Below are 25,171 nucleotides of genomic sequence, written 5' to 3'. Positions count from 1 at the left end.
TCAGTCAAGTGCCATCTCTGCTTTCAAGGTTCAATAGCTACTTTCTTCACTGTTCAAAGTATTAGTTTCTCCATCAAGTTACAAACACATAACACACAACACCTTTACAATGCATGGATGACTGGATGACTGACGCACTAGTTTCTTTCAACACTTTTTTTTCATTCATGTCACATCACAGTTCAAGATTCAGGTGCCACATCCACTGTTCAAGGTGGTACATAGTTTGTCCGTCATTTTGCAAGCACGGAGCACACCACACGACAATAACAGATGGAGAGTGTTATGCCTGACATGCTATTTTTCTTTCACCAGGTTTTATTTTTCCATTTCGGTTTCGTCTTCTGTTCATGGTAGTCCACTTCTCAAGGTTGCTGTCTGGTATGGTTCATCGAGTTTCATGTTCTTTCCATCACTACACTTAAACAACCATAAAATCTTTCCGAGCAGCACCAGACAGTCGACATGAACACTGAAGCACTGTCAGAAACATGTTCACCAAATCCTCCAGCAAAGCATGTCCAAGGGCAATTTTCACAATCTTTCTCAACGCATCATTTTTCTCTATTGCACATTTTTCTTGGTGCACACAACACTGCAACACACACGATCGCACATTGATGGCTATTACTGAGGGACGTGATAAGCCACACCATAACACACATGCTTTAGTTCCACAGTATGATATCACAGGTAAGTAGTATTGATTAGGTTGATGGAAAGTGCAGCACAGTATAATTTTTTTCCTGTTACATTAAAACATCTTACTCTTTCTCTTTCCACAGTAATTTCCATCACCTTTTAGAACCAGCATATAAAGAGGGGGACACTCAGCCATGGTCATTCCTTCTTATTAACTTCAATGGTGAATGAAGTATAAAAATAGCACCCACAAATTCCTTTCATACACCCACATCATAAGACTTGCAAGACCTTTCTCCCTTTACTCATGGACACATATACGTCATTGCCTCTCAACACAGCTCCTTCAACCCTTAATACAAGACCAAGATCCCCACAAGACCAGTGATGGCGGAGAATATCACAATGACAGCTATTATTGGGCATGATTAGCAGCACCAAGACACACAGCAACACTTCGCAACACAGAACCTTCGTCACTTGCCCCACAGCACCAGTAGAAGCACAACACAGCCACAAATTGAGCCACGACAAACCTGAACAACACAGTGCGAACATAACACCAGTCCCTTTACGACAAAATCACCCTTAAATCACAGGTACAGAGGAGCAAAGTTACCTTACTATCGTTTCCCTTCTAAGACCAACAAGTAGACAGATCCAAACTTTTAAGGCGCCATCCATGCATTTCTTTTTCCTTTCTTTCTCTCTTTTTCTTTTTTTCTTTTCTTGTGCATTGAAGGAGACTGAATGACTAGACGAATATATATAAGTACAATAATAAGCTCATAAGACGTAACTCCTATAAGAGATCCAAGTAACGTCAGAGAATGGAAAGTGCCAACGGAGAATGATCAATATAATTCCACCAACGGCTGAACACAAATAAAATAAGTACGGTAATAAGATCATTCAACGCTCTCCTATACTGATATCAGAGACGCCACAGAATAGAAAATGCCAACAGATCATCATAATACCCAAATGTAGTTCCGATATCTGTCTTAATATTTCCTTTTCTCCACACCTGTCTCCTTCTATTACCACCTATAAACCTCCACACACCTGTTACACATAATCTCAAATGCCTATTATTAGCAGCAGCATCCCTTACACACCTGCCTGACACCTGACTTGCACCTCCCTTAATTTGCATCCCAAGTCTCTACACCTGTTTTGCACCTATCATCTACACACCTGTTACATATCCTCTCAAGTGCTTAGTATTAGTAGTATCACCCATTTACACACCTGCCTGACACCTTGATTACTACCCAAACACCTGACTTGCACCTCCCTTAATTTGCATCCTCAATTTATACACCTGTTTTGCACCTATGCCATCATCTACACACCTGTTACACATCCTCTCAAGTGCCTAGTATCACCAGCACCACCACTTACATACCTGCCCGACACCTTGATTACTAGGTACCCAAACACCTGACTTGCACCTCCCTTAATTTGCATCCTCAGTCTATACACCTGTCTCACACCTGTTATCATCTACACACCTGCAATATACGCCCGCTTATTATTGACACCTATGCACTGTTTCGATGTGTCTATTAAAACCTACATACTCGATTAGAAACAGAGGAAGGATTAGAACTAGATCGAGGAAGATGGAGGAGGATTATCGCAAGTTCGACCCCAAGAATGAGACCAGATGGACTATAAGCAAAGAAGAAGAAGAAGAAGAAGACTCAATTGACACCTCCTATTTTCACTACCCATTTACACACCTGTTTCACACCTATGACCTTATCTACACACCCACTGCATACCTGTTATTAAGACCATATATGTACCTTTCCCATACCTGCACTACTCCTTACACACCTTATAAACTCCTCCTTTTATTTTCACTATCTATTTATACACCTGCTGGACCTATTATACCATCTACACACCTCCTGCACACCTATCTAACCATCTACATATCTGGTAAGTGGTTCCTGTCAGTATTATCATCTATTTACCTTTTCACATCTGATTTATACTTTCTCTTACTGGTACTATCAATAAATAACCTGTTTTATACCTATGTTACTATATATACAACTACTACATACTTCCTTTCATTATTGCCATATATCCACCTTGCATTAATATCTACTAACCTGATTTATCTCCTTGCTTTATTTGCACTTTCTATTTGCACTCTGACCTCACATACCTATATAAGTTACCTGCTGTTTCCCTTTTTAGTAATACCGGTACTGCCTATCCACTTTCCCCATACCTGCTTTGTATACCTGGAATGCCACTGTACACCTGCTTGGTTGATCTACACACCTGTTGTACCACTGTCTATCATATATGCATCTTCTTTGTACCTCTATTGCCATTTACACACCTGTTCATACCTGCACCACCACTATTGACCTGTTCCAAATATACCTGTTATAATCATCTGCATACCTGTTATCATGACCACTTACACAAATTAGGTCTATCATCACCAATCTCTTATCACCAGCATCCACAAACTTACCACACACCCGTTTCATACCTATAACACCAAACCTGCTAAACCAACTATCATCACCAGTTATCTATACCACTCACACACCTGTTCGCATCACCACCTACACCTGTCATCATCAATTACACATCCATTATCATCACCATTCACAAACTTACACACCTGCTTAATATCTATAACACCAAACTTGCTAAACCGACTATCATCACCACCTATCTATCACCCACACACCTGTTATCATCATCACCTGCATACCTGTTTCCATACCTGCAACCTCGTAAAACATCACACCTGCTAAACCACCAACTATCACCACCACCACCTATCTACCACCTACACATCTGCCTCACACATATGTTATCATCATCATCTATTTAAAAGTGATTAGTAGGCTTTCTTTCTTTTTGTTTTCCTTTTTTTACTGCTCTTGTTTATTCCATTCTCTTTCCATTATAAAAAAATATCTCCACACCTTATTTTTTTGTCCCCATCTCCATCACCATCTTCACACCTTCCACTAACTTTGTACTGCAGCTCCACTTCCTCTCCACGTTACCAGTCACCTCCCTGCCACCCTGCTCCCCCACCCTTGCTCATTATCCTCTCTCTCTCTCTATTGTTTGCAGTAAGTCTTCCTCCTCTCAGCCCCATGTGAAGGATCAACGACCTTTAACACCCTGGGAAGCCACAAATATCCTGCTATAGTAAGGTTAGGTATGTACAATGCATTTAAATTGGCCTACATTCTCTTCTTGTACCACTATAACCCATTGTTCGGTTTTATACTAGATGCAATGGTTTTCTACATCATTTTGGTATGGCTCTTTTTTTTAACTATCGTATATTAACTTCCATTACCTTCCCTCTAATGCATTCAATATGGTCTACTTCCCTCCTTATTCACCAGCAACCTAGTGTACAGTTTTATACTAGACGCAATAGTTTTCTACATCATTTTAATTATTCACTTTCAATCAATACTTTTCTATGTCATTTCAGCGCGCACACTTCTTTTTTTTTTTAAAAGCTATCAAGCACTATCTGATATCACAGTTATCATATATACACACTTCTTGTATGTAGGTCATTTGTTAGTATTGCCATCTATGTGTTCCTTTTCCACACCTGCATTCCCCCTTACACACCTGCCTTATACCTGTACTAGCACTGATCACCTGTTTTTATATTCTACACACCTGCTGTATGACTATTTTTATCCATCTTCTCTTTCTCTAGCTATTCTTTTTCATATCCCTCAAAGCAAAATAAAACTAGTCGCATTAATCGGAGTACCATTGTAGTAGTAGCAGTAGTAGTAGTAGTAGTAGTAGTAGCAGAAGTAGTAGTAGTATTTAAAGCCCAGGTAACAGTATGGCAGAGTTGGGCCTTTTAACACACTAATTAAGAGCTATTAACCAAGTCCGTCTTCACTCTGTTCTAAGGCGTGGAGGCTACACACGAAATCTTCAACCACAGGACTTATCATTTTTTTTCCAAGCCCACATTTCTTTCTGCTGACTTCATGTGCTTCTATGTCTCAATTATTCTTTACTCAACATTATTATCACTGCTGTAGTATGTGGAGGCTACGAGCACAGCCATAATGTTGTTTTATTATTATTATGAAGCAACATTTTTTTTTCTGTTGATTAGTATGCTGACTTTGGAAAGCTTCATGTATATATCACAATTATACTTTAGCCTCCATTCTAATCACAGGAGTTTTATGTGGAGGGTTCAAGGAAAGTCTTCAGCCACAGTGTTTTCTATTTTTTATGTCCAAACACTTTTTTTCTGATGATTACATTGACTGGAGAACTTTCATATATGTCCCATAAGTCACATATGTATTAGAAAGTTATTTCATGTGGTAGGGTACAATTACACCTGTACCTCTAATTACCTTCAATGAGTTTGCACATGAACTTCATTACTGATGCAATTTGATGGTATCAGAGCAGACAATACTTTCTCTCTCTCTCTCTCTCTCTCTCTCTCTCTCTCTCTCTCTCTCTCTCTCTCTCTCTCTCTCTCTCTGTAGCCTTGACCAGGACCTATGATTTTCACTTTCCTGATGATAAAATGGAACATACAGGTTACTTATATATCATTTCCACAGGTAACAGGTATAGATGATGCCTAATTTCCACAGGTAACAGGGAGGTACAAATACAAGCAAACATTTCACACTGCCCTGACATTTAAACCCTCACTCCAAATATCACCAAATGCAAAATGATATCAGACACTCAGTACCTACATACACCACCTGCATCAGCCTCACAATGGTAAAGTGTCACAGTATAGAGATTAATATTCTTGGTGAAAAGTGCAGCATGGCATTTTTTTTTCAGTTACTCCAAATATATTAACATAAAATGATATATGAAACACTGCCTGCATTAGCCTCACCGTAAAATACCAAAGCAGACACGGAGTAGAGTTGTGTATCAAATAATGTCGGTGAAAAGTTGAACCAAGCACTTTTTTTTACGTCTAAACAAAAAATATCTTGCTCTTCCTCTGTCCCTGGCAATTTGTTGAGCGATTTGTAGCAACACGACCATGACTAGCAGCTACGGCATTACATGGGAAACAGACACGCCCCTCACCTGTACACACCTAGGTACCACTGAACAGGTAAACCAAGACCTGCAACACATTCTAACAAACACTTTCAACACCAGAATTCTATCATACTTCGCAACAGTTACAGCACCAGAATCCTATCATACTTTGCAACACTTACAGCACCAGAATCCTATCATACTTTGCAACACTTCCAGCACCAGAATCCTATCATACTTTGCAACACTTCCAGCACCAGAACCCTATCATACTTTGCAACACTTCCAGCACCAGAACCCTATCATACTTTGCAACACTTCCAGCACCAGAACCCTATCATACTTTGCAACACTTCCAGCACCAGAACCCTATCATACTTTGCAACACTTCCAGCACCAGAATCCTATCATACTTTGCAACACTTCCAGCACTAGAATCCTATCATACTTTGCAACACTTCCAGCACCAGAATCCTATCATACTTTGCAACACTTCCAGCACCAGAATCCTATCATACTTTGCAACACTTCCAGCACCAGAACCCTATCATACTTTGCAACACTTCCAGCACCAGAACCCTATCATACTTTGCAACACTTCCAGCACCAGAACCCTATCATACTTTGCAACACTTCCAGCACCAGAATCCTATCATACTTTGCAACACTTCCAGCACCAGAACCCTATCATACTTTGCAACACTTCCAGCACCAGAACCCTATCATACTTTGCAACACTTCCAGCAACAGAACCCTATCATACTTTGCAACACTTCCAGCAACAGAACCCCATCATATTTATCACATTTTAGCAACACTTCCGGCACCAAAACCCCATCATACTTAAAAACACTCACAACACCAAACTCAATCATACTTAAAAAAAAATATATATGCATTGGAAACACTCACACCCACCACCTGTATACACCTACTACTACACATGGAGGCTAACACAAGACCTGCAACACATTATAGTGAAACTTAGAACACCAGAACCCCATGAAACCTTAAAAAAAAATACCATTGCATACACGGGAAAGGGACACACCCCTCACCTGTTCACATCTACTATTCCCCTGGTAAACTAACCTTCGACACATTCTAGCAACACATCCAACTATTAAAAAAAAACTCCACTTGGAATATCAGGTATAGTTCTTAAAAACCAGAACTTTTTTTTTTTTTTTTTCCAGAGTAAGCTTACTTCACACACTAAACCAGGGCTATACCACACACACCTCAAATCATATTCTCCCCACCAATTCACAAGCTCCAACAACATCACCCCATCATCCAAATACCCACCCCTTCCCATTTCTCCCAATTCCAATCACCCCATTCCCATTTCAGCAGCACTCCGAACACCAGTACCCCACAATACTTTCAAAAATAGGTTCACAATATTGTGTAAAAGTAAATCCCCAACAGGTAATATTTCTGTGTCAGCAGTGATATATGACAACTTATTTCACAGCCACCAAGACTTGCAACACATAGGAAAAGGGAAAGGGAAAAAAATGAAGAAGAAGAAGAAGAGGAAAAAGAAGAAGACTCAAAGCACCACAATCCCATAATAATAAAAAAATGCATTCAGAATATTAAGTGTAAGTGCAAAACCCACAACAGATAATATACATGTAAATTATAAAGGTAAAAACCACAACAGGTAATTTGAGTGGAAAGTATATCACAACAGGTAACTTTCCCGTGGCAGGTAATTAACAGGTAACTTTTTTTAAATGAAATTAGGAATAAATCAACTTATTCCACCCCACAAACACCATTATTCTCCCCATCACCCATTCACCCCTCAAACACTATCACCCTGCCATTTAAATACCCACCCCCTCCTCTTTCTCCCCCTTCCAATACCTCCCCAACCAACATCAACTTATTTCACACCCACTACATACCACATTCTCCCCACCCCACTACAATAATATCACCCCAACACCTCCTACCCACCACCATATCCTCCCCAATACTATCACCCTACCATTTAAATACCCAACTCCCCTCCTCCTCCTCCTCCCCTCTCCCCACTACAATCTCCCCTACATTGACTTATTTCACACCCACCCTACCACAATCTTCCCCTATTCCTCCCCACCTTTAACCCCACCAATGCCCCCTTACCACCACCACCACCCCGCCCCCCCCAACAGCAGACACCCACACCCACATCAATGGAAGTTGTAGTAGAAATAGTAGTAGTAGTAGTAATCCTCCCACTACAATCAATACATATTTAAAACTTATACTAGTGAAGGAATCTGTGTGTACGTGTGTGTGTATGTATGTATGGGGTGCGAGGGGTCATGTACGTGTGTGTGTTATTTGTGTGTACGTGTATGTGTGTGTGTGTGTGTGTGTACGTGTGTGTGGGTGTGTGGGTGTGGTGTGTGGGCGAGACAGGAGATGAGCACCTACCTGTCATTCTCCTCCGGCGGTGATGAAGGTGGTGATGCTGGTGGTGATGACTCCTCTAGTGGTGGTGGTGGTGATGAGGACGAGACGAGAGGGAGGTGGAGGTGAAGGTGGTGATAGTGGTGATGCTGGAGGTGGTGATGACTATCCGGCTGGTGGTGGTGATGCTGGTGGTGGTGATGAAGGTGGAGGTGGTGGTACTGGTGGTGGCAGGTCACGTCCCGGATGGAAGTGGAGGTGGAGGTGGAGTAGTAGTAGTAGTAAACCGTAGTAGTAGCAGTAGTAGTAGCAGTGGTAGTAGTAGTGGTAGTAGTAGTAGTAGGCACACAATGGTCTTCCTACTAACAAGGGCGCACTAAGGGAGGAATTAAGGGAGGGAGAATAACGTAGAGGGAGGGATGGAGGAACACTACCTCCTCCCGTTTCCTCCTCCTCCTCCTCCTCCTTCGTGCTGGGGGAGGTGGAGAGAAGTGGAGAAGAGCCGCTCCACTACGCCCTTTGACCTCAACCGCGCCCTTGGTCCCCTACAGGCGCGTTGACCCCCTGCCTCGGGTGGGTGTGGCGGGGCTGTGGCAGGGCCCGGAGTGTGGCTGAACCCGCGGAGTGTGGCAGCAGAGGATCCGCCAGACGCCCGGGATGGACTGGCTGACACTGAGGCATTGTGGGAGTGGCGTCTGCGTCTGTCTGCAACCCGCCCCGCCGCCTTCAAACCCAACCCGGGAACATTACGCCCTCTTTTGGACCCCCACGCCCTTAGTGCAGCCCCCCAGTACACTTTTATTGCAATCATGGAGGGTCTCACTGTGTTGGGTGTGTCATTGAGGCCAGGCTGAGGGAATGGCGCCTCTTCAGCCCCCGCCCCGCCGCCCTCAAACCCAACCCGGGAACATTACGCCCTCTTTTGGACCCCCACGCCCCTCATGCAGCCCCCCAGTACACTTTTATTGCAATCATGGAGGGTCTCACTGTGTTGGGTTTGTCATTGAGGCCAGACTGAGGGAATGGCGCCTCTTCAGCCCCTGCCCCGCCGCCCTCACGCCAGCCCCGGGAACATTACGCCCTCTTTTGGACCCCCACGCCCCTCATGCAGCCCCCCAGTACACTTTTATTGCAATCATGGAGGGTCTCACTGTGTTGGGTGTGTCATTGAGGCCAGACTGAGGGAATGGCGCCTCTTCAGCCCCCGCCCCGCCGCCCTCAAACCAGCCCCGGGAACATTACGCCCTCTTTTGGACCCCCACGCCCTTAGTGCAGCCCCCCAGTACACTTTTATTGCAATCATGGAGGGTCTCACTGTGTTGGGTGTGTCATTGAGGCCAGACTGAGGGAATGGCGCCCCTTCAGCCCCCGCCCCGCCGCCCTCAAACCAGCCCCGGGAACATTACGCCCTGTTTTGGACCCCCACGCCCCTGGTGCAGCCCCCCAGTACACTTTTATTGCAATCATGGAGGGTCTCACTGTGTTGGGTTTGTCATTGAGGCCAGACTGAGGGAATGGCGCCTCTTCAGCCCCCGCCCCGCCGCCCACACGCCAGCCCTACGCCCCATTTTAGCTGTTCATGGACGATTGGGGCTTTATGGGCTGTATCCCCGGGGTCTTTGGTAGCTGAAGGCCTCCAGAGATTAAGTTAGACGTAATTTACTGAGCAATGTTACGTACTTTACTTGTAAGTTGTAAATGTAACCCACTATAAAAATACCTATACTCATTCATGTCTATAAGAAAGGGCTCAATCAATATACTGTTCAATCATATAAAGGGTTCATTTTTTGCCTATTATTCCACTTCGTTGGGTTTCTTAATTAGGTCACATTATAGTCTTAGGTTATGAGAGAGGAGTGTGTCTGCCTACCTCGCCTCCTTGAAACCTAGCTCCTGGGAACATTGCACCTCTTTTTTGGGCCATTTAATAATTTTCTACTGTCTTTACTGCTTGATTTCTTCCATGTGGTAAAGGCAATTAGGCGTTTGGGCTCTTAGGCAAACAAGAATGTGGGCGGAACATCGAGGCTTGCTGCTGTCATCCACTTCCTCTCACCAGACCGCCTCTACACCAGCCCAGGGAACACCTCAGCCTGGTATGAGGTCTCTACTGGCTTATTCTCACATCTAATTATCTTTTTGCTTCAGGGGTTGGGGATGAATTAATGTAAGGTGCGTTAGTAAGGGTAGATAAGGTGTTCGGGCGAGTGTGTGGTGTGTAAGGTGCGGTGGTGGTTCGATCCGTCCCCTCACATACCTCCGCCACCCCTTCCCCTCCCACCTGTCTCCTCTTCCTCCTCTTCCTCCTCCTCCTCCCAGCCTCTCCGTGACCCCCATCATGTAATACCGACTCTTTCCAGCCTCCCAGATGCTAGACTTCCTCGGCGCTTCCTTACGTCATTAGAAGCAAGTTTGAGGTGCATTGACTGTGTGTGTGTGTGTGTGTGTGTGTGTGTGAGTGTGTGTGCACCTGTCCCGCCGGCCTTCAAGCCTTCTCCCTCGCCGTTATCTTTTCGCATATCTTACATAGTTCTGAGTTCTCCATATTTACTCAAAGTTTTCCTCCTTTCTTCCTTTTTTTCTCATCTTCCTCTTTTTTTTCTATCTAGGTATGCAGAGAAAAGATGTTATGTGTCTGTCTGTCTGTATGTATGTATGTATGTATATGTATGTATGAATATTTACCAATTGATTTATCTCTCCGTTTCATTATTCATATACCTATTATCTATCCATGTCTTTCTTTCTTCTTCTCTTCCTTTAATTTCTTTCTCTTTCTCTATGTTTCTTTTTTTAACATATACACTCATTTATTTCTCCATTCATTTATTTACTTCCTTTTACTTATGTGTACGTAGATTTCTGCACATACAAAAATAAAACACATACTTCTGCTTGTCTGTCTGTGGGTATGTGTGTGTGTGTGGGGGGGGGGGGCAAAGGGGAAGAGAATGACCACTGTTGCATGTGCGCGCGTGTGTGTGTGTGTGTGTATGCGTGAGTGCGTGAGCGGGGGAGAAGGGGAGAGGAAGGGAGCAAGGGGAGCAGGTATGGAAGGTGCGTGAGTGAGAGGGGGAAGGGGAGAGGAAGGGGGAAGGGGGTGTTAAAGGGGCAGGTAAGGAAGGTGCTTGAGTGCGTGAGTGAGAGGGGGCAGGGAAAGGGGAGGGGGGCAGGGGTGTAAGGGGGACAGGTATAGAAGGTGCGTGAGTGAGAGGGGGCAGGGAAGGGGGAGGGAGGGCAGGGGTGTAAGGGGGCAGGTAAGGAAGGTGCTTGAGTGCGTGAGTGAGAGGGGGACGGGAAGGGGAGGGGGGCAGGTAAGGTAGGTGCGTGACCCACTTGGCTGGACGCAATCTTTCCCTCCCCGCGATTTCCGTTCCCCGCGTCTGGACACCTGCGAGGAAATGACGCTGAGGTGCGGTTAATAGGCCCGGCGATAGTGGTAATGGTGGTGGTGGTGGTGATGGTGGTGGTGGTGGTGGTGATAGTAATGGGCCGGTTAATGGTGGTAGTAGTGATGGTAATGAGGTTAATTTGGTCCCTTATAAGTCCCTCCTCTGCATTCCAACACACACGGACATGGTGACTTTTTTTTGTGGTTATCTTAAAATGACGAGGATGATTGTCACTTGTTTTTTTTTTTATGTAGCACCCTCGTCACGTATACTGCTTTATTTTATTTTATTATACTTGTTTATTTATTTTGTTTATTTTGTTTCTGTGTTTGAGGAAGAGAACATTATCGAAAGAACGAGAAAACGAAAACCAATGACAGATAGACAGGAAGATAAAAAGAAAGAAAGAAAGAAAAAAAGAGAAAGAAATGTAGACTGAGAAAGATATATATATGAAAAAACAGACAAACAGAAAGAAAGGCAAAAAAAAAAAAGATATGTAGATTGAGAAAGATATATATAAAAAAACAAAGATAGAAAGGCAAAAAGAAAGAAAGAAAAAAAGAAGAAAGATATGTAGATTGTGAAAAAAAACATCAGAAAAAGAATCAGACAAACAGCAAGAGAGGAAGAATGACAGACGAACAAAAAAGGAAAAAAAATAAATAAATAACAAGTATACTATTTATTTACATCAATTCTCCACTCCCAAACCATCTCAACCCCCCAACACGAATCACATGACCACTTTACATTTCCATAAATATCCAAAATCGCAGACTGAATTAATAACCGGAACAAATGTCATTACTTATTGCCGTACGCGCTGAATTTAACCTGCAATCACTATAAAGGTGAGCTCCCTCGTCTACCTGGCTGGTCACGGTGGGGGCCAAACTTTACACCAACAACAAACGCCAGCAGCCAACAGGTGGGCACAGGTGGCTTATCGGGGGTGACTGGGAGCTGTTTGTGTGTGTTGTTTGTGTTGTTTGTGTTGTCTGTGTTGTGTGTGTTGGTTTGTTTGTTTGCGTGGAGGTTTATCGTTGTTGTTGTTTTATTGTTGTTGTTTTATTTGGCTGTGTTTGTGTAGTGTATGTGTCGATGCAGGAACAACGATATCAACAACAACAACAAACAACAACAAACAACTACTGCTACTTCTCTTTATTTTTATCTTTTTTATTTCTTTTTTTCTTATTTTATTCTTCTCTTTTTCTCTTTCTTTTTGTTTCTGTTTTCTCTTTCTCTTTCTTCTTCTATTTGTTCTTGTCCTTGTTCTTCTTGTTCTTGTTCTTTTTTTCTTCTTCTTTACTACTACTACTACTACTACTACTACTACTACTACTACTACCACTACCACCACGTACCACTATCACCACACATTCCACCTACATCTCCTTATCCTCCTCGTCCTCATCCCTATCACCGCAGTTATCTCCACCCTTCTCGAACTCTTTTTTGCCCTTCGAACTCTCCTACACGTCACCCCTTCTAACCTCGTCCCTTGAACCCGACTTTTTGCCGTCCCTGACTCACACGAGGGACAAAGAGAGATGGGGAGGGACGGAGAGGAAGGAAGGATGGCCAGAGGTATGCAATTAAAAAGCGTGTAGGGTAATTATCTCTATGTTTCTCTAATTACGACTCTAGTTAAATCTCATCCAATACTCTTTTGAGGTGCGATTAAGGTTCGTTTTACTCAGATGCTTTCGGTTCTTATTAAAACTATTTCCAAACTCCATAAGGGAAATCAGGAGTGCTTTTTTATATTCGCGGCGCTGAAACCTTGGCGAACTATCACAAGGGTCAAATCCATGGAAATATCTACAACAACGTATACGAAACCCTTATCAAATGGTGCATAATACCCCCTTAGCATCCTTTAAAGATCACAGCAACTCTACTTTCATAACAGCTGTCTACTTACACGCCCACACATGAGAAGAGACGAGAAGACATTTGATCCCTATAGTACGTTCCCTAGGCATATTAAATTGTCTATATGTCACGAACTATTTAAATGAAGAAGCCTGGTATAGTAAAGATGCAAGATACCCCTTCCAGCATCCCTTCAAGAGTGCAACAGCTGGCTCCTCACACGCCTATACAAGCAAACAGCGAAAAGACAGTAGCTACGTTTCTTTGGGCATCTTCAGCTGTCTATCCATCACGAACTATCAATTTGAGGAAGCCTAAGAATAGTTTAAGTGCATGATAGCCTCTCCAGCATCCCTTCAAGAGTGCAACAGCTGGCTCCACACACGCCAATACACAAGCAAACAGCGAAAAGACAGTAGCTACGTTTCTTTGGGCATCTTTAACTGTCTATCCATCACGAACTATCAATTTGAGGAAGCCTAAGAATAGTTTAAGTGCATGATAGCTTCTCCATCATCCCTTCAAGAGTTCAACAGCTGGCTCCTCACACGCCTTCACAAGCAAGCAGCAAAAAGACACTAGCTACGTTTCTTTGGGCATCTTCAACTGTCTATCCATCACGAACTATCAATTTGAGGAAGCCTAAAAATAGCGTAAGTGCTTGATACCCCTTCCAGCATCCCTTCAAGAGTGCAACAGCTGGCTCCTCACACGCCAATACACAAGCAAACAGCGAAATGACAGTAGCTACGTTTCTTTGGGCATCTTTAACTGTCTATCTATCACGAACTATCAACTTGAGGGAGCCTAAAAATAGCGTAAGTGCTTGATACCCTCTCCAGCATCCCTTCAAGAGTGCAACAGACACCTCCTCACACGTCACCCAGCCAGAGGAGGTCATAAGACAATCCCTCCTCTCAGTCCGTTCCCTGGGCATATTTCCACCTCCCGTCCCTGACCTTGTCCGACTTTCACTACGACGGCGTTTTCCAGGTCACTGTGAACTCTGACGGAGGTGGTGGTGGTGGTGGTGGTGTGGTGGTGGTATGGTGGCTGGTTTTGCTTCTTGTGATTGTTCTTCTTATTATTCCTGTTCGTTATTTGTCTTGTTCTTGTTTTTGTTCTGCTTTTTCTTCTTTTGTCTTTTTCTCTGTGCTGGTATATCGTTGTTAAATGTTCTGATAATGCTTCTTTTTGTTCTTGTTTGTTGTTCTTCTTGCTCTTCCTGTTCTTCTTTTTCTTCTTCTGTCTCTTCTGTTTTTTATTCTTCCTTTTCCGTTGTCGCTTCTATTGGTCTATATTGCTTCTGTTGCTTGTTCTTCTTGTTCTTGTTCTTGTTCCTGTTCTTTTTATTCTTATTCCTCTTCTTTTCTCCTCTTTCTGTTCTGCTAAGGACGGTGATAAAATTCCTAGAGTGTCACACGAAAGCGATCGAGAGTGTCTGAAGGATCAAGGCGTGTGTGATGTGCGATTGGAATCTATCTTTTTTTCACGAGAGAGAGAGAGAGAGAGAGAGAGAGAGAGAGAGAGAGAGAGAGAGAGAGAGAGAGAGAGAGAGAGGGTCGTCGTCTTTCTTTCTTGAGGTCTCTGCATCATCAGCTGTCATTGCAAGTGATGACCGCAAGTATTTCCTGTCAGAGGCCGCGTGAAAAATGCCTTTGTCAGAGAGAGAGAGAGAGAGAGAGAGAGAGAGAGAGAGAGAGAGAGAGAGAGAGACGTGATATGAGGAGGGAGGAGGTGACGGAGGGATTAAAAGAAGAAAACGGAGGTGAAAATGAAGAAAAAATGAAAAAAGAAGAAAAAGGTGTAGAGAGAGAGAGAGAGAGAGAGAGAGAGAGAGAGAGACGTGATATGAGGAAGGATGACGTGACGGAGGGAAGAGAAGAAAACGGAGGTGAAAATGAAGAAAAAATGAAAAAAGAAGGAAAAGGTAGAGAGAGAGAGAGAGAGAGAGAGAGAGAGAGAGAGAGAGAGAGAGAGAGAGAAAGTAGTATTAGGATTGCAAATATCTTTTTTTCTTCCTCATCCTCTCTCCCTCCCCTTATAATGAGTCATCGAAAGCTTTCTCTCTCTCTCTCTCTCTCTCTCTCTCTCTCTCTCTCTCTCTCTCTCTCTCTCTCTCTCTCTCTGTTCCAAATTTAAGGCGTATCGTAGCGGGATTTATGAATAATTAAAATGAGAGCTAAATATAAGTCCCCATAAAGCTATACACAAATTAATTAAGTTTGTGTGGTTATGAATATATTTGCACGTGGATCTTGAAGTTAATTAGGTAGCAAGCACAATATAAAGTTAATTAAGAAGGATCCGTAAACTAATATAGCCTAGTCAAGATAGAATTAGCGAATCTGATAAAAGCAAAATGATAGCCTATAAGTAATTCATATTTTTCACTTCTGATTTTCTTTATTAGCCTATTATTATTATTATTATTATTATTATTATTATTATTATTATTATTATTATTATTATTATTATTATTACTATTATTATTATTATTACTATTATCATCATCATTAGTTCACAGCATAAGAAGACATAATATAATCTAAATGCGAAGGCTATATATAAAAATTCGTGACATTTCCAACTTAAAACTTTAAAAAAAATAAAAAAATGCATCGAGTATACGAGAATGGAGTCACAAATCAAGAACTTTGTAAATAAATGAACAGCCTCGATCCCTTCCTCCCTCCTGCCCTTCCTGCCTTCCTTCCCTTCACCCCCTCGATCTCTCCCCTTCCTGTCTCCCTTCCTCCTTCCCTTCCCTTCTTCCTTTCAGCCTTTCCTTCCTTCCTTCCTTCCTTCCTCTCTTCTCTGTCCCCTTCCCTTCCTCTCTCCATCTCTCCCTTCCTCCTCTGTTCCCTTTCCCCTTTCTCTCCTTTCCTCCCTGTCGTTCCTTCCTTCCTTCCTTCCTCTCTTCTCTGTTCGCTTCCCATCCTCTCTTCATCTCTCCCTTCCTCCTCTGTTCCCTTTCCCCTGTCTTTCCTCCCCTCCCTACCTCTCTTCCCTCCCTTCTCTTCCTTCCTCTCTCCTCTGTCCTCTTTCCTTCCTTTCTCCATCTCTCCCTTCCTCCTCTGTTCTCTTTCCCCTTTCTCTCCTCCCCTCCTTATCTCTCTTTCCTCCCTTCCTCCCTCCCTTCCCTTCCTTCCTCTCAGCCTCCCTCCCTCCCTTCCTCTCTCCCTCCCTCCCTTCTAGTACTCACGCTTAATAATTATTTAGACCATGTTTGTCGTTTATTCGCCTCATATAAATCATACGTGACCCACTTTGTAACAACTTCTGCTGCTGATAATGAGGGCGTTGTTGTTGTTGTTTTGTTGTTGTTGTTGTTGTTGTTGTTGTTGTTGTTGTTGTTGTCTTCCTGTAACATACGGTGACAAAGGGAGGATTCTATCATCAATTCTCTCTCTTCGGGTTAAAGGGAAGGAGGGAGAGTGAGAATGGTGAGTCAGAGAGAGAGAGAGAGAGAGAGAGAGAGAGAGAGAGGGTTGAAGAGGGCCAGTTGATTTCTCTTGAACAATTCGGGTATATGTGTGCGTATGTGTGTGTGTGTGTGTGTGTGTGTGTGTGTGTGTGTGTGTGTTCGTTATCAGAAAAAAACGTCTTATCTCTTTCGCTGAAGAAGCCGCCGGAGAACAAGATTATCATTCCTCTCTCTCTCTCTCTCTCTCTCTCTCTCTCTCTCTCTCTCTGTGTACCCTCGGCCGGCTCCTCTCAATCATCATCAATTCATTTATTTTACTTCAACGAAAAGATCGATTTCCACTTAACCATAACAGTAGCTATATAGCTGTCGTAGTAGTAGTAGTAGTAGTAGTAGTAGTAGTAGTAGTAGTAGTAGTAGTAGTAGTAGTAGTAGTAGTAGTAGTAGTAGTTCCACCCTCACTCCGGTCTCCTAATACTACGTACATCATCATCACCACCTCTATCATCACCACCACCTACAACTCCAATCCATCACCACCACCACCACCACTGCACTTTAATATATATACCTTCACTATGATCTATGCATTCACTCTCTCCTCCCCCCCTTCACACTTCTCCATCATCACCACCACCAACAAACTGTACCTTCATCACCACCACCACCACCACCGCCAATACCGTCACCACCAACACCACCCTTTACCTTCACCCTTTCCCCTTTTCCCCATCATCATTACCACCACCACAACGACCAGTCACCACCAACACCGGCCGTCACCACCAACACCACCCTTTGCTTTCCACCTCTCACCCCCCCCCCCTCCACATCATCATCACCACCACCAAACCATACCTCCATCACCTCCCCCCCTCATCACCACCACCACCACTTTACCTCCCTTCCCCCTCTCCTCCTCTCCACATCATCACCACGAAACCATACCTCCATCACCACCCCCTCAACAACACCACCACCACCATCATGTTACCCCCTCCCTCTCCCCTCTTTCCACATCATCATCACCACCACACCCATCATCACCATAATACACCTTCAAAACCACCACCACCGCTTCGCCCTCTCCTCCGCCCCTTCCACACCTTCTCTCACACCTTCGCCTCAGCAAATATTGATAGACTCGGAAAATATTAGCCAGTGTTCCGGGAAAAGGTATCGCGAGCTGTCAAACCGAACTGAGCCTTTGAGTGGGTCCGAACCGGGGGGCGGGGAGCGTGAGGGGGGCGGGGGAGGGTAGTGGAGGGGTTCAGGTGGGTGAGTGTAATGAATGGGGGGGATAGGGAGGAAGGGGTAGCCAAATGGATTGGGGGGTGGAGGGACGTGAAGGGGGGCTCGGTGAATATGGGGTGGGGGCGTGAGAGGGGTAGGGAGGGGTTCAGGTGGGTGGGTGAAATGAATGGGGGGTGGGGGAATAGGGAGGAAGAGGCAGCGAAATGGATTGGGGGTGGAGGGGGCGTGAAGGGGGGTCGCGGTGAGTAGGGGGGTGGGGGAGGGCCAAGAGGTGGGGTGTTGCTGAAGAATAGTGAAAGGGCGATGGAAGGGAAAAAAAGGGGAGGGGTTAGAGATTGACAGAGGGGGATAAGAGGGGATAAGAAGGGGAAAGCAAAGGTCAAAGAAGAGCGAGAGGGAGCGAAAGAGAGAAAAGGGGAGGAGAAACACGCACTGAGGGAGGCAAGGAAAGGGAGAAGAGGGAGAAGAGGGGGTGGGAGGGAAGGAGAGAAAGGGGGGAGGAGAAACACGCACTGAGGGAGGCAAGGAAAGGAGAAGAGGGAGAAGAGGGGTGGGAGGGAAGGAGAGAAAGGGGGGAGAAACACGCACTGAGGGAGGCAAGGAAAGGGAGAAGAGGGAGAAGAGGGGGTGGGAGGGAAGGAGAGAAAGGGGGGAGAAACACGCACTGAGGGAGGCAAGGAAAGGGAGAAGAGGGAGAAGAGGGGGTGGGAGGGAAGGAGAGAAAGGGGGGGGGGGGAGAAACACGCACTGAGGGAGGCAAGCTGAGAGAGAAAGACCTTGCGGGGAGGACGAGAAGGCAATCGATGGACAATCAATTAATGACGGGGAGCAGAAAGTGAGAGAAAGCAAGGCAGTATATAAAGCCGCCATGTGTCAAAAAGTTAATTTGCTCCATTGACCCATAAATTCCATGAGAGAAAAGCTAGCTACGGTCTCGACGGGTGTAGTTATTAGAGATATATACAATTATACTCTGCAAGCTCTCGTGTTGGACTGCGCACCGTGTCCGCCCATGGTATGAAACTTAAAGAGCAATACAGTTGTCATGCGCGGTTGTTGTTGTGGTTTTCTACGGTGAGGAGAGACTAGAGCTAAACGTGCTTGCTATATAGGCTACACGCTACTTCAACCAAGAACATGGGAGTTACATTAAGAAAAAAATCATTCGTGTGTAGATACAATACATACAACCCTGACCTTACTTACTTGATGTTCAAAGGCGGTTCACCACTTCGCTCCAGTCCGTTACGTGTTCCTCTTCTTTAGTTCCAGCTGGTCCAGGATAAATTTTGAGACTGGCCTATTGTTGCAAAGATGGTGGTGGTGTTGTTACTGCAAGGGCTGAAGCTGGCGTTACACTGGACCTTTTTCCCCTCAATATGGTTGCCGACAGTCGAGTATTTGACTGGCGAACAAGTGAGCAGTCGTTACGCACATGAACCCAACAGTTCGGCACGGCATCGAACTGCATCATTACCTACTGTGGGACTCGCCTGCGTCTGTGGCGGCCGCTTGAGGAGGCGAGACGGATTATTTTGGATGAATTAAATAAAAGATAGTGAAATAGCATAGTGAATTAACCTGGGAAAGATGATTGTGAGCAGGTGGGCACCGACGATATAGGTTGGTGTCAATTTCTCTTTTTTACATCAGTTACTTGTTGGTCATCAGGGAGCACACTCAGCACACAACGCTGGAGACTGATAGGCCGGCCAGCAAATACCCGACGCTCGGCACGCAGATGAGGGAAACAGGTCCTGTGACGCCATCCTCCCTCGTCATGCTTCCTTATCTCACTTATCACGACTGGAGTGTCACCTGTTTGACCGACCATCACGTGACCCGAATAAATTTTCATTCTAGGCCTACAGGAGGATGCAGAACAAGGACTAAACAGGAAAAAATGTAAATAAAGCTCATCTAAACCAATAACAAGGTAAACATAAACGCAGTCTCGCCAAGTGCCATATAATTTATTTAATTCACCTGACAAATATGATCCACATAATTTTGTAACGTTGTGGCAGACAGAGCGAAGCGTCCCGAGCGTCGCCGCAGCGTGAGGGAGTGTTCACCGGCGGCCGCAGCCAGGCGCCGCGGGCCGGGCCGCGGGGCAGCGGCGCGCGGCAAGGCCTGGCGAGGCGGACACGTAATGCCTTCAGAGTAAATGCGCCTCTCTCTCTCTCTCTCTCTCTCTCTGACACACACACACACACACACACACACACACACACCACAGAAGCTCATTAAAGCAAAGTTTTGATATTCACTACAGTCTTGGCGTCTCGGTGCTATTCATGCATAACTTGGAAACGACCTGCCTCACACTTTTTACAGTTAAGTGCTTCTAGAATTACATATCACATTTACACTTTCAAGTAGTAATAAGTTCTACAAGATCTAAATTTACGTATCAATGCATACTGTTGCAGCAGCTGTATAACACTAATTTACAAGACGTACATTACTTGAATGTACTTGATCTGAGCATTGTCATGGAACATGGATAAAAACAGTAGTTATTAACTCGTTCTCTCCATAATGGAATAACAAAACAATGTCAAAGTCCTACATCATTTAGCAAAGTTTGCTTCACCATTCAAAAGTGTCCAAAAGCAGTAAATTCTTTATGGATTTAAATACAATGTTGCCTTGAGGAACATTGGGTAGGTGAAGGGAGAATACTTGTAAATCATGCATATTAACAATGTAACGAGGCCGTGCCAGGGGAGGCAGCTCTGGGGCGTCCGTCCACCTGGAGGCAAACCCCAACCTTCACGAGGGATGGAACTCCCTTCAGCTCACACACACACACCCAAAGGAACTATGGATGAACCATCTCATCACAATATTATGCACCAGATGGCCACTACTACACAACTGCACCCAGATTCAGGAACCCTAAGTTATCTTCTACTTTCCAAATTTTATCTACAAGTGTAAAGATTATCCTCGTACCAAAATTTTGTGCTACAGCCGTAATTATACTCCAAATTTTAGACACTAAGTAGGACTGCTTGAGCCTCTTGGCACACAAAAGTTGGAGGTTCTTTTTGAAGTGACACACGGACATCAGGACAGACAGACCAATACAAAACCAGGGACACACATGTACAGGGGGTTCAGCCGTTTCTAACCTTGAAAACTATCAAAATATATATATGTATTTACTTCCTGCACACAGATTGAGCATGTCCTTAAGTAGGATCAATAGGTACCTCAAATTTTCACCTGCACACCAGTTTGGCTCCGATAAATTTGACGCAGAATTTGGGGTCACACGGAGACTCAAAGCGCTATACAAATGCAGGAATCGAACCGGGCAACAAAGGGGCAAAGCTACACCGTGACGTCCAACATCCATATTCACACCAAAACGAGGGAACCGTAACAAAGACAAATAATAACAGCGTTTGGTCAAGACTTCTGCCACACAAACACACAAAAAAGATTGACATTCAGGTCGTCTTCAATCACTGCGGCACATTCAAATCTCCCGGTCAGCTTGGGGTTTGTAAAGGCTAATAATCACTTACTTGATGGTTAAACTAGTTGTACATAAGGACTGAGATTCACATTCAATAATATAGTCATAATAATTCCGGTTGGTATGTCACAAAAATATCACTGGTATCAACGATGGATTTCCAAGGTGCGTCGCCATAAATAGTGAGGCAACCACCTAATGACACACATAAGCTATTGAATTAAGTAGCTTACAAGGATAAACCAGGTTGAACATGCAGAAAACGTTCTTCAAATCAGCTTTATGATGATGACAGACAGACTCCTTTGCAGCCAGTCAGCCAGTTTCAGTTTTACATTCATCCACCTCAGACACACATCCACACCCACACCCACACATTCCCAAACAAGCAAAAGCCACACACACACACACACACACACACACACACACACACACACACACACACACTCGAATAAATTAATGCACACACAAAATTTCCAAACTACTTTTAGGCAACACCCGCAACAAAACACGCACCCTCACATCACACATCACACACAACGCATCCCTCGAAGTGGAATGCGTCGTCTCTCACAGGCAGGCGATCTGAGCTGCAGCCTCCATTCCCCTAAACTGTCATGGAATGTTGGGTGGTTGGTTGGGTTGTTGAAACGTGCAAAATTAACCACTGTGCAAAATATCCGCCATGGGTCGTTTTCATTTTGGCACACTAAGAGGTGGGCCGCCCCTAAGACAGGACGGCCAGAGACTATAGTGTTGAGCTGCGGTGAACACTCCAACCGACGCTGTGGCTCCGGCTCTTGGTTACTGGAAAAGCCCATTGGGGGGGAGGGGAGGGTTTGGTCTTGGGGTGGCGCCTGCATGGGGTAGGTAAGTAAGGGAGGGGCGAAATGGGAAGGTCAAGGAAGGTGGTTAGCATCTGCCGTTCCCAACAAGCAACAATGGCCGTGTTTAGCATGGGGGAAAATGCCCAAGGGTAAGGATCTGTACAGGGGGAGGCTGGGGTACTTGCTTGAGTGCCCGCTAGGAGGTGAGAGCTGGGATGGAGACTTTAACCTAACTCTGTCTTGGTGGTGAAAATTCGTAGAAGCCCGAGATCAATAGTTTTGGTCTTGGTTGTGTTTTTGTATGTTTGCGTTTGTGTGCGTGTTTGTGTGTTTGACTTTTAGGATTATTATGCTCGCAGGGTCCCGTCTTATTGAACTACTTGTTTGTCCACACACCGCCTCCTCTGTTTGTTTCATGATTCCACAGGTTAACTATATAGATACTGTAATGTGTCTAGGTTGGATAGATACTGACAACCATGTTACTACTGGGATTTTATTATGTATTTTATATGTTAAGTTGTTATGTACTACAAAATGTGTGTGTGTGTGTGTGTGTGTGTGTGTGTGTGTGTGTGTGTGTGTACTCATACTACATGGCAAACTTGTTCCCTGTTTTGAGTGGCAGTGTCTTGCAGTCTTAGTAATTGCTGTACGTGGTGGTGGTGGTGGTGGTGCGCTGTCTCACAGGAATTAGTTTATTACGTCAAGGTGGAAGCCACATGACCAGCAGAGTCAGGCGAGGTGTTAGTGTTGAGGGAAGTGTTGGAAAAGACAACAGCAAGGAAGGCAAAGTCAAAATTAAGAACAGATTGAAGACAAGATTAGGGAGATGGAAGAGGAGGAGGAGGAGGCAGAGGAAGACAATAGGTCTGAGCAAAAGCAGACATATTTGACACCTAGGTAACAGAGGGAATACTCGGGCACTCCCTCACCTGGTGCCCTTCACTCACTCCTTTCCCCCTCACTCACAGCCAAGGGGGGCAGGGTGACCATGGCAGTGACAGTACTACACTGGGCCTGCTGGTGGGGTGGGTCACAGGCAGGGGGGGGGCATGTGGCTTGGTCTGGGGGGAATGGGGAGAGGTTGGGCCCAGAGGGTGTGCTGTGTCCCAGGACCCCGCACGCCGGGCTGGCCGGCGGGGATCAACTGGGGGAGCGGAGACACTCTTAGAGATCTGTGGTATATAAGATGCCTGGCTGAGGCTGCGGTGGAGGGCAGGTGAATGGGCAGGGAGGGGGAGGCGCGAGGCCAAGGGCAGGAGGTCATGGAATGGTTGCAGTGTGTGCCTGCCTTGAGGGCCCATGCAGTCTGCCCAGCAGAGGCAGGATAGTTACAGCTCATGTACATCTCACACTTCAAGCACACTCCTGCAAGGCAAGCACACAGCAAATTTCTGGAAGGGGTTGACTTGTTCCCAAAACTTAGAATAGAGTTAACATTATGTTACACGCTCGTGGCTAACCCAGGGTCAGCGCAAGTCAGCGGGGCGTTACAGCCCCGTGCAGCCAGCACAGTCATCAGAACAGCACCATTTAACAAGAGGGAGGCGGGGCAGTATTTACAGAGACACTCGTATGTACATCACTCCCCCGCACAGTCTGGGGCCCCGAGGGGTGCCCGGGGAGAGTGTACGCAGCAAACACAACCTACGGAAGTATCAACTAACACTGCTGGTCCTCTGTAGAGTACTGTAAGGCACTCATGCTCATCACAGACATTAGCACAGCGTCCTGGCCCAGGGCGGGGCCGGCGCCGGGGCCCGTGGTCCCTGACTGGTCCGGGGGGTGGGCAGGGGGCGCCCGCCGGGCCTGCATGTCACTCATGCGGCAAAGTCTATGCGGTCCCAGGAAAGGCCGGAGGTGAGGTCATGGGCCTTAAGGTCCACTTCCTCCAGGCTGAAGAGGTCCAGCTGGTCCTGCGTGTGGGAGAGCAGTGGGTCACTCTGGTGCAGGCTGGGCGTGGGGGTGCTCTGGCAGGCCCGGCTGCCACTCCCGCCCTCCAGGCCCCCGAGGCTCACCAGGTGGGTGGGCCAGGGGGTGAAGGGGTTGGGGACCAAGGGGGTCCCTGAGGTGGGGGGCACCAGTGAGTCCAACCAGGAGGCCACGTCCACATCTTCCGCGGATTCCATCTTGACCTCCATGGGAGGCGTTGGGTCGGGGGGTCGTGACAACAGAATGACGTCTTGGGTGGAGCCGGGTGTGGGGGCGGGAGGCCCCTCCAGGGAGGGCTCCAGGGCACCCAGCTCCATGCCCTCCAGCCCTGGCAGGTCCAGGTCCAGGGGCAGGTCAAGCGGGGGCTGGTTGGAACCTTCCATCACCAGATCGGCGAAGAGGGAGTGTGACGACAGGCCTCCACTCCCCGTGGGGGAGGGGCAGGGGCCGGGTGCTGGCGGGACTTGCGCAGGCCCCATGCGCTGACTAGAGTGTGGGGGAGGTGGCGGTGGAGGGGGCGGCGGCGGCACAGCACCTCCCTCCACAGTCATCGGGATGGGGCTGAGTGACGTGACCAGCAGTGAGGCAGGGCTGGCGGTGGTGAAGGCTGCGGAGGAGATGGGGATGGGGCTGAAGAGGGCAGAGGTGGTGGCTGCTGTGGTGAAGACCGGGGCGGCACGGCAGCTCCGGACGGGGGGTGTTGGGGTGTGAGGGTCCTGCGCTGCACTTGGAGGCAGTTCTGAGGGATGAAGGCGAGCATGAGTACAACAGGAACCATCATCCTCAGCAAGCATTGCATACAGAATAAAAAAAGAAAAAAAAAAGAAAAGAAAAGAAGCACCCACACCCACATCAACAG

General features: G+C 45.8%; 2 protein-coding genes across 22 annotated transcripts in view; both read right to left on the bottom strand.

Annotated features, from left to right (window-relative positions):
* LOC127008297 (catenin delta-2-like) overlaps positions 1–8,802 on the bottom strand; it is a 135,980-nt gene extending 127,178 nt beyond the window's left edge. For 7 of the 16 annotated variants that reach the window (XM_050880131.1, XM_050880130.1, XM_050880123.1 and 4 more), the window contains exon 1: positions 8,131–8,801. The gene's annotated coding sequence lies outside the window, so the exon portion shown is untranslated. Of the gene's footprint in view, positions 1–8,130 lie in introns of all 16 variants that reach the window. The other 9 variants (XM_050880124.1, XM_050880125.1, XM_050880126.1 and 6 more) reach the window with 3 other exon arrangements.
* Positions 8,803–20,020: 11,218 nt separating this feature from the next.
* Positions 20,021–25,171, bottom strand: part of LOC127008300 (myocardin-related transcription factor B-like) — an 81,311-nt gene continuing 76,160 nt past the window's right edge. For all 6 annotated transcript variants that reach the window (XM_050880137.1, XM_050880136.1, XM_050880139.1 and 3 more), the window contains one exon: positions 20,021–25,051. In XM_050880137.1, the coding sequence (XP_050736094.1) occupies positions 24,201–25,051 (851 nt within the window). In that variant the 3' untranslated portion in view covers positions 20,021–24,200. The remainder of the gene's footprint in view (positions 25,052–25,171) is intronic.

Source organism: Eriocheir sinensis, chromosome 37 (assembly GCF_024679095.1).
Source record: "Eriocheir sinensis breed Jianghai 21 chromosome 37, ASM2467909v1, whole genome shotgun sequence".
In the NCBI taxonomy this organism is placed as follows: Eukaryota; Metazoa; Arthropoda; class Malacostraca; order Decapoda; family Varunidae; genus Eriocheir; species Eriocheir sinensis.
Note: the sequence above shows the minus strand (reverse complement) of the source record. Positions and strands in the feature narration are given on the sequence as shown.